This window comes from Pygoscelis adeliae, unplaced genomic scaffold (genome assembly GCF_000699105.1).
Source record: "Pygoscelis adeliae isolate BGI_AS28 unplaced genomic scaffold, ASM69910v1 Scaffold21, whole genome shotgun sequence".
Taxonomy (NCBI): domain Eukaryota; kingdom Metazoa; phylum Chordata; class Aves; order Sphenisciformes; family Spheniscidae; genus Pygoscelis; species Pygoscelis adeliae.
The window spans coordinates 5,206,017-5,215,621 of record NW_008824243.1 but is presented as its reverse complement, the minus strand read 5'-3'; the positions used below and the strand labels follow the sequence as shown (position 1 = coordinate 5,215,621).

General features: G+C 41.0%; 1 protein-coding gene across 1 annotated transcript in view; it reads left to right on the top strand.

Moving 5' to 3' along the window:
• The window catches only part of SPATA18 (spermatogenesis associated 18), a 21,665-nt gene that overhangs the window by 3,465 nt on the left and 8,595 nt on the right, over positions 1–9,605 (top strand). Inside the window, exons 4-6 of the mRNA XM_009335215.1 lie at positions 2,075–2,170; positions 6,756–6,890; positions 7,564–7,801. Of these exons, the coding sequence (XP_009333490.1) occupies positions 2,075–2,170; positions 6,756–6,890; positions 7,564–7,801 (469 nt within the window). The remainder of the gene's footprint in view (positions 1–2,074; positions 2,171–6,755; positions 6,891–7,563; positions 7,802–9,605) is intronic.

Below are 9,605 nucleotides of genomic sequence, written 5' to 3'. Positions count from 1 at the left end.
GCTTCTTTTTATGCAGCCCAGGATATGGTTGGCTTTCTGGACTGCAAACACCCATTGCCAGCTCACTTCTAGTTTTTCATCTACCACTATCCCCAAGTCCATTCTCTTAATCCATTTTTTCCCTCAGTATGTACTGATACTGGTGATTGCCCTGACCCAGGTGCATCACCTTGCACTTGGCCTTGTTGAACTTCATGAGATTCACATAGGCCTACTCCTCAAGCCTGTTAAGGTCCCTCTGGATGGCATCTGTTCCCTCAAGAGTATCAGCTGCACCGCTCAGCTTGGTGTCATCCACAAACTTGCTGAGGGTGCACTCAATCCCACTGTCAATGTCATTAATAAAGGTATTGAACAGTACCGGTCCCAATACAGACCCCTGAGGGACACTGCTTGTCACTGATCTCCATTTGGACATTGAGCTGTTGACTGCAACTCTTTGGGCATGGCCATCCAGCCAATTCCTTATCCACCAATTAGTCCATCCATCAAATCCATCTTTCTCCAATTCAGAGACAAGGATGTTGTGTGGGACCATGTCAAAGGCCTTACAGAAGGCAAGGGAGATGACATCAGTTGCTCTTCCCTTATTCACAAATGCATATTAGTATCTGTTATGTCTCATCTTGGATGAATGCAGGCATTCTAATTTTTCACTATCAAAAAAGTCTCTCAGTCAACTCTGAGTGAGTTGAAGATCAGTGCATCCCCTTGAAAAGAAGATAAGAGGACAAAAAAAAAATCTTGTGATCTCGCAGTATACATTAAATATCAAAAGTGACAAGGTGGGACAGAGAAGGACCCTACAACATTTGGAAGAAGAGAGAGGTTTTTTGTTCTTGGCATTTCAACTGGTTTGCCAGAATTAGGTAATCTTGCAAAATAATTCCAGCCTGGAAGGTTTAATAAGCAGAGGAGTTGTTTTCTGTTGATACTTCTAACTATGGAGAAGAGTTATGGGAGATTGGTGGATCTTACTAACATATATACTTGACGGGAGGGTGTAAAGAAGACAGAGCCAGGCTATTTCCAGTGGTGCCCAGTGACAGGACCAGAGGCAGCGGGCACAAACTGAAACACAGGAGGTTCCCTCTGAACATCAGGAAACACTTTTTTACTGTTAGAGTGATGGAGTACTGGCACAGGCTGCCCAGGGAGGTTGCGAGGTCTCCATCCTTGGAGATATTCAAAAGCTGTCTGGACATGGTCCTGGGTAACCGTCTCTAAGTGGCTCTGTTTGAGCAAGGAGGTTGGACCAGATGACCTCCGGAAGCCCCTTCCAACCTCAACCATTCTGTGGTTCAGGTATATATAAAGGCTGGTTTACGGGTGAGGCATTTCATCCTATGCTCCTGTGTGGATAGAAGGAGATTATTTGATGAGCTGGAGAAAAGAATTGGAAGGTCAAGGTGAGAAGTACAAGGTAAGTTATTCACTAATACAGATTGGAGTGAGTGGGTGGCAGTTTGCAGTACAAGAAAAAGTCATTTTGGGCTAGCTCCTGCAAGAAGTGGGAAATCAGTGGTAAAGCTTTTGTACAGTTTTGTGGGTTGCATTTCTCTGTGCAGTCAGGTCAGAGAGGTGATGGCTGTGGTTTGCAAAGGTAGAAGTCTGGAAGGTAGAGTGTTGGGAAGAGATAATTCAAGCAGAGAAGAAGTCATACGTTAAAGTTTCAGAACTGATCCTTTCAAGGTGATGCAGTATGGAGTCATGATTGTTTAGTTATTGGCAGGCAGGGGACAGGTGCAGGAGAAAGATAATTCATGTTCAAGATACCCCATTTATGGACAGTGAAGTCATTCTGAACGCTTAAATTGTTGAAATCAATGGAGAAACTGGAATTCAGTCTTAATGAAAAATAATGGATCGTAGCAAAATAATTCTGTTATTGCATGGTCAGATATGATTTTTTTATAAGCTCTCTGTGTGCTGATAGTCTGCACAAAGCCCACTGTAATTGTTTTCATATGTTAAATTCATATGGACTTGGCCTGCTTAAACAGTCAATTTATCATATTAAATTCTCTGGTAGAATCTCTGCCTTTACCATGAAGTTCATTAATTTTTCTTGCAGTCTGGCAAAAACCCAGTTGGCTCTTGAAGACACAAAGACCAAATCAGCCACTACTCTTTTGGCAGCAGAAGATGAAATTGTTGAGCTAAAAGCAGCGTAAGACAAATTGAATCTTGGGGTATTTGTGGCAGAAAGTCAGCATGCAGAAACACAGTCTGTCATTTACCTGAGTGGGTTCTGTTTATTCTACACTGTCCTATGCTATAGCAAAAAATAGGTCTAGCTTCTTAACACCCTGTAGCTTTGTTTCTTGGTGTTATAAAGAGAGGATTAGCATAAGTAGATCCATGTGAGAAGAACCCTTATGGCTGAACTTCTATCCTTTTTTCTTTAGGATAGAGGAAGGATGACTTTGAAACTAGCAGCTTGATAGCATTTGAATCTTGTAGATGAAGTTAAATAGGAGAGAACCATATTCTGAATATAGCCAGAAACCACTGTTTGCAATTTCCTATGATGCTCTTGGAAGTAGCGTGTGTGTAAATAAAAGACACTTCAGTCTGTCTATCTTAAGATAAAGTTCTTTATACAGCTTTTTCTTGTAGACTATTTTTGCCAAATCCTTTTGTCTGTCTGCACAGAGGTAATGGCTATTGGTAATGTTGACAACTCTGGTTTAAAAATGTTTTTTGAGTTTCTAAGTGTGTTAGTCACATCTGGGAAGTTAATCTGGATCAGTAAGGGTGCAGCTAGGGGACCTACCTTTCCGTTTCAATACAGGGGTCCTTAAAACTAATTTCCTTTTGTGTAAAAACTAATTTCCTTTTGTGTAAAAGGAAATTAGTTCTAGTTCTAGAAGCAGTAATAATTCTTCACTGTTATGAAATGTAGCTCACGTCTCTTTTTGGCTTGGTTTTTTTTTGTTTTGGTTTTTGTGTGTGTGTGTTATATTATCAGAAAAGAATACAAAGGTAGTTGAAATTAATTCCAGCAGCATGTGAATTCTTGCAATAACTGACATTTCAACAACAGAAATGTAGTCATACTTGTTAAATAAATGTTTGTGCCTTTCAGATAAATAATATTGCTGCTCTTAAAAATGGAGGAAACTTGACTTTACTGCTTACACTGTAGGAACGGATATAACTGTCCACGAGTTTATCTTTCCTTTTAGGGCAACTGAAAGGATGAGCTACTCCTGATTAAGATAAGCAAACAAAAAAAACTTCAGGCCATTAGAGTTTCTACTTCCAATATCAAGTTGAATATCACTTGTTCATCTCTGGATGTTTATCATTGCTTCTAGAATAATGTTAATAGATTTCATCTGTGGACTTTCCTAGCAAGTATTGATCACTTTGGATTTTAATTTTTTGGATGGCTACCCGGAGTATAAACTCATATTCCCATAAAATGGGCTCTTTTGATTTGTTGGGTGAAAAGTAGCTCATATAACTCCTTGATTCTTAGGTATAACCTGACTGCTGTCTATCCGATTAAAACTATTAGTAGGGAATAAAGCATCTTACAATTCCCATGCGTAGGTCTTAATGCAGACTGGACAGAAATTCATGTTGCCATTTGTACTAATGACAGGAGAATAAAACATTCCTGTCTTCCTGCGAATTCAGGAATTCTGTAATCTCCACATACTTATGGTTCACGTTTGCTCTCTGTTTAGTTGGCACTCTACACTTGCATCTTCTGTCTGGGTGTGCAACTTTTGATTGAAGCAAAGGTGCTATTTTTCATTCTGTGAATCATCTTTTCAAAATTTGAACCCTTTTAGTTGGGTGAAATCAGATTTGCCTAGTCTTCATCTGCCTGTCAAAACCAGAATCCTTCTAAAAGTAGAGGAAGTGAGGTCAGGACTGATCTGTGACACTTAGGACAGGATTTTTTTTTTACACAAGGAACAGTTTGCCAGGAGTGTCCTTTGCATCTTTGTCTGTAAACTTGTTTTTTGAGACTTTTGGAATAGCTGATGATCTCATTCCTCTTGTCCGTAGTCTGTTGGTCTCGCATACTTAAATCAAAGCATGTTTTGCAACACATCTTGGTCTCCTGGGCTGTTAGAGCAAATGTGGTCTAGACTCAAGATAATTAAATTCTATAGTCAGTACAAGTTTTTGTTATATCAAGATATTAATTATAACAGGATTTAGCTATTTGCTGCAGAATTATGAAGGAAAATACAATTTTTAAAAAACGAATAATGATCAACATTTAAAAGTAATTGGAAGTTCTTCAGGGGAAGACAAAAAATAAAGTGTACTAAAAACTTGTTACATGCAGACTGAACAAAATCCTGTTAGTACTATTAAAAATGGAAGCTTACTACTAGGGTGCTTAGGCTCGTGCCAAGGTGTAATCAAACTTAACAAAGCCAGACGACTCACTTTTGAAGTAAATGAGATCAAGAGGACTTTTCTTTCTTGATCTGCTGTACAGAGGACCTGTTATATAGATTGGCAGGAAGAAGTTTTGATAAACATGGTTGTAACAAATAACAACCAATATGGTAGCTTGAATCAGTTATCTTAAGACCTTGTAGTGTCGCTGGTGCAGGGGGCTCTTAAAAATAGGTTAAACAGGCATCTGACCAAAAATTACATAGGTGGAGTTGTTCTTGCCTTGACATTCAAGGCAATCTGACTGAATAAAAGTAGGGCTTAGCCCAAGGACTGAGGGAACTGTGAGGGACTTTATCATTAATGAATTGTTTGAAACTGGAGGGTAGCAGTGGGCTTCTTTATCCAAACAGCATTAAGCAGATACTTGATAGAAATTCGCAAGGCTGTTGTATTTTCTCCTGAGAAACTGGTTGAAGATGCCTTTATTTTTAAATGGTTAGATGGTGGAGTTTAAAACACTAGTTATAGCCTTAAAACAAAACTGGCTTATAAAAACTGTTCTAATTTTTCTGAGAACTGTATTTTGCCTTGTTTGTTCCCATTATTTTTTTTTGTATCTCTTTAACCTTAACAGAAAGATGATAATACTCTCTTCATTTCAGATTAATACTTAGCAGTAGAGTGAATGAACAATAAACCAGGGGAAACTCCGAATACTGCATAGATTTAACTATCATGGAAAGGATTAGTGTTAAGGCTTACAAAAGTCAGCATTGGTAATTCATAAATGCGTCTGTCAAAGTTGTTTTTTTTCTTTTGGTATTTAGTTTTTCTTACAAAGAAAGAAACATTCATTTTCAGTGATGGCTTTTCTTATGTTTGTGACTTACCATGTGACTTGTGACGAACAGTGAAAGATGCAGGTATTTCTGCTGGTTTCAGTCTGTCATGTGTTCTCTTTTTTTTTTTTTTTTCTTTCTCCCCTCTTTTGATAAAGGCAGACCTATAATTAAGCATCTGTTTGTATTTGTAATCATTATCTGTGGTCATGATGAAGCTTTGTGGATCTCACAGCAGTGCGATAAAGACCATCAAAAATTGCTTTAAAACTTTCTGAAAAAATCCCCATGTGAATAGGGGTAAATAACAAAAAGAAAATAATACAGAAGTGAAATGTTTACTTTTTATTTAGCCTTTCTGTTGGATAGTTATTAACACTGCATTGTCTGTCTGCATTTTCTATCATGGCAATTTAAGGAAAGCCTGACTAGTGTGTTGTATGTTATGTAGGGTGTTTTCTTCCAACCTTTTTTCCTTGGTACATAATGATTTTCCTCTAGAGCTCATCTTCCCAAATCTACTTTCCTTTCCCAGTTGTTCTTTATATTAGAATTCTTTAGCCCTCTTTTACTGCTACTCTGCTAGAAGTCCTTGCTGGAGGAGCTGACTAAGGGTGTCCATGGGCTTGTAATAGTATCTGCAGCTCTTCCTACCCAGGTTAGAAGGACAGTCTTTCCTCTTAGCAGATGTGCTGGCCTTACTACGTCTCAGTCAGCCCAGCCCGCTCCTTAAAAAGTCTGAACAGGAAGCTTATCAATTGATAGGTGTTACAGCTTTCACTGGTTCAGATCCTCAAAAATCTCACCAGGGTCCTTCAGTAAAGAAAAGGAAGGACAGACTGAATGCCTCCAAAATGAATAGAAAGCATCCTTTTTTTTTTTCCCTTTTCTTTTCTTTTGGAAAGAGGAAAACAATAATATGTGTTAGGAGGGAAAGCAGAGATGTTGGGATATGTTCTAACATTAAGTAAGAGTAAAGGACAGAAGGTAAACTTGCTTAACTGGTTGTCTGCCAATGTTTAAGAAACACTGCTTCTCTTGGGGAGAGCAGGAGAGGAATCATTAGCTTTTGATATTACTTGAATAACATCATTGGTGATGTCCTTTGACTGACTAATATATTTGAACAAAGAAAAGAACCCGAGGACCTGATATAAAAAAAACACCTAGAGTCTTAAACTGTAGGAAAGAAAACTGAGCTGGTTTAGTTAACATCTTAAATATGAGAAAGAAACCAGTTTCCTTCTTAGACCTCATCTGAGCTAGTGCAAGGACACCAAATGTTAACCAGTGATCTCTTCAGTGACATGAAGTGTAGTGTATCCAGTCTCCTGCCACAGTACACTTTTACATTTTAAAGTGTAATTAAGAGTATGCTTTGGAGTATGCTTTTTTAAAAACTCTTGATTTCCCTGTATTTCAGCATAAGGAGCTTGCTCAGTATTTCTCCTCTTTTTCTGTTTTTTGTTTGGTGATGAGGATTAATTGAGAGATGGTTTTCATTGGTAGAAGGACATCTTGTGACTGACTTTATTCTGTGTGGTTAAGTCTGAAGACTTCCCGTGCCCAAGAGAAGGACGCCCTGAGGAAGTTAGATCGTCTGAATGACTATGAGCAGCAGATTCAAATACTGCGGGATGAGATTTCTATCCTGGATGCCCAAAAGTCTGTTCTCCAGAGCAGGTAGAGGCGTTATTCAGAGAAGTCAATGAATCAGGGAAGTTGTTCATGTTAGGTAGCATGAATTCCCTCCTCATTTTAAATTGAAGGATAAACAAAAGCTAAGCTTTTGTACTTTGCTGTGAAGGAACATAAACTCTTTAACTGACTTCTCCTAGTGCCCAAATGTTTTAATTTCAGGCAGCTATATTAAGTTTCTGGCAAAACAGCAGAGAGAGCAGCTTTACAAAATACATTGAGAGCAACTGTATGGGATAAAAAGAGATGGTTAGGTTTTCTTTGTTTATAAGTCCTCTTTGAATACTGTACCATTACAGGGCAGAACTTGTTGTTATATTCTCACTTATTTGACTTTACAACTCTTCAGTGGTACTGAAAGAGGAACAAATCTCCAGAGTATTACTAGTTAAATGTGTGTCTCCCCAGAACAAAGTGCTTGGCTGTACACACTTTAGGAATTACTTGATTTTATTGTTCAGGCTCTAGCCCATAAAATGTATTGACACAAATGCCTTCATATTAGACTAACCAGCTGCAGCTTTACTTCTTTAATTATGTTGGCTCAAAATCTCAGCTTACCCTGGTAATAACTAAATTGACAAAAAACTCTGTGCACTAGGCAAAAGCATCCGAGGATGGTGAAGTGACCTCATGCTTCTTTACATGTCTGTCACAGGCTTGCACGGAGCCGCTCTCCTTCCCCAAGGCACAGTGAGAGCAAGTCACCTAGTCCACTTCCCCTGAGGAGCTGCTCACCTGGCCGAGCCAGACGTACAAATGCTTCGCGTCGTGCCTGCCTGGTAGCTCGCTTTGGTGACATTTATGCTCAAGAACGCTTGGATGCAGAGACCCTTTTGAGGACATACATCAGTGACATGGAGATGGTGCAGAGGATAATATACATTGCAGCTGTGGTAACAAAAAAAATTATATTTCTTGTTTTACAGGCCAGAAGTGTTTTATAAAATATTATGGCTGGATTGGATTAAATTGTGTGTAAATTAGCATTTCTGTGAAGTACGGAGAAGAAAACTTCTCTTTTTTCCCTTTTGATTTTCCTTTCTTTCCCTCACACTTTTACATTGAACTCTCAATTTAATGTCCTTTTCTGACTGTCCTGTCCCAACATTAGAACAGGGTCAGTGATCTACAGTACAGGTGCTAAAAGGGGCGCATAAGAAGACTGAATGGCTCTGAAAGGTAGATGATTCCTGCACTAAAAAAACATTACCTCATTTAGATTAATTCTTTTGGGAATACTACATTTTAGAAAGCTAAAAATCTTTCCATATCATGCTTCCTGACAGTCCTGAAGGGCAAAGGGGTCCAGGAAGGCTGGACGATCTTCAAGAAGGAAGTCTTAAAGGCAGGAGCAGGCTGTCCCTGTACACCATAAGAAGAACGGGCGGGGAAGACGACCGGCCTGGCTGAACGGGGAGCTTTTGCTGGGACTCAGGAAAAAAAGGAGAGTTTACCGCTTGTGGAAGAAGGGGCAGGCAACTCAAGAAGAGTACAGGGATCTCGTTAGGTCGTGCAGAGAGGAAATGAGAAAGGCAAAAGCCCAGCTAGAACGCAACCTGGCCGCTGTCGTTAAAGACAACAAAAAAAGTTTTTACAAATACATTAATGACAAGAAGAGAGCCAGGGAGAATCTCCATCCTTTATTGGATGCGGGGGGGAACATTGTCACCGAGGATGAGGAAAAGGCTGAGGTACTTAATGCCTTCTTTGCCTCAGTCTTTAGCAATCAGACTAGTTACCCTCAGGGTACTCGGCGCCCTGAGCTGGAAAACAGGGATGGCGAGCAGGATGAACCCCCCATAATCCAAGAGGAAGCGGTCAACGACCTGCTACGTCATCTGGATACTCACAAGTCTATGGGGCCGGATGGGATCCACCCGAGAGTGCTGAGAGAGCTGGCGGAGGAGCTCGCCAAGTGGCTCTCCATCATCTATCAGCAGTCCTGGTTAACGGGGGAGGTCCCGGACGACTGGAGGCTGGCCAATGTGACGCCCATCTACAAGAAGGGCCGGAAGGAGGATCCGGGGAACTACAGGCCTGTTAGCCTGACCTCAGTGCCGGGGAAGATCATGGAGCGGATCATCTTGAGGGCGCTCACAAGGCAGGTGCGGGACAACCAGGGCATCAGGCCCAGCCAGCACGGGTTTATGGAAGGCAGGTCCTGCTTGACCAACCTGATCTCCTTCTATGACCAGGTGACCCGCCTAGTGGACAAGGGAAAGGCTGTGGATGTGGTCTACCTGGACTTCAGTAAGGCCTTTGACACCGTCTCCCACAGCATTCTCCTAGAGAAGCTGGCGGCTCACGGCTTAGACAGGTGTACTCTGCGCTGGGTCAAAAACTGGCTGGACGGCCGGGCCCAGAGAGTTGTGGTAAATGGAGTTCAATCCAGTTGGCGGCCGGTCACGAGCGGTGTTCCCCAGGGCTCAGTATTGGGGCCAGTTCTGTTTAATATCTTTATCAATGATCTGGATGAGGGGATCGAGTGCACCCTCAGTAAGTTTGCAGACGACACCAAGTTGGGCGGCAGTGTTGATCTGCTCGAGGGTAGGAAGGCTCTGCAGAGGGACCTGGACAGGCTGGATCGATGGGCCCAGGCCAACTGTATGAGATTCAACAAGGCCAAGTGCCGGGTCCTGCACTTTGGCCACAACAACCCCATGCAGCGCTACAGGCTTGGGGAAGAGTGGCTGGAAA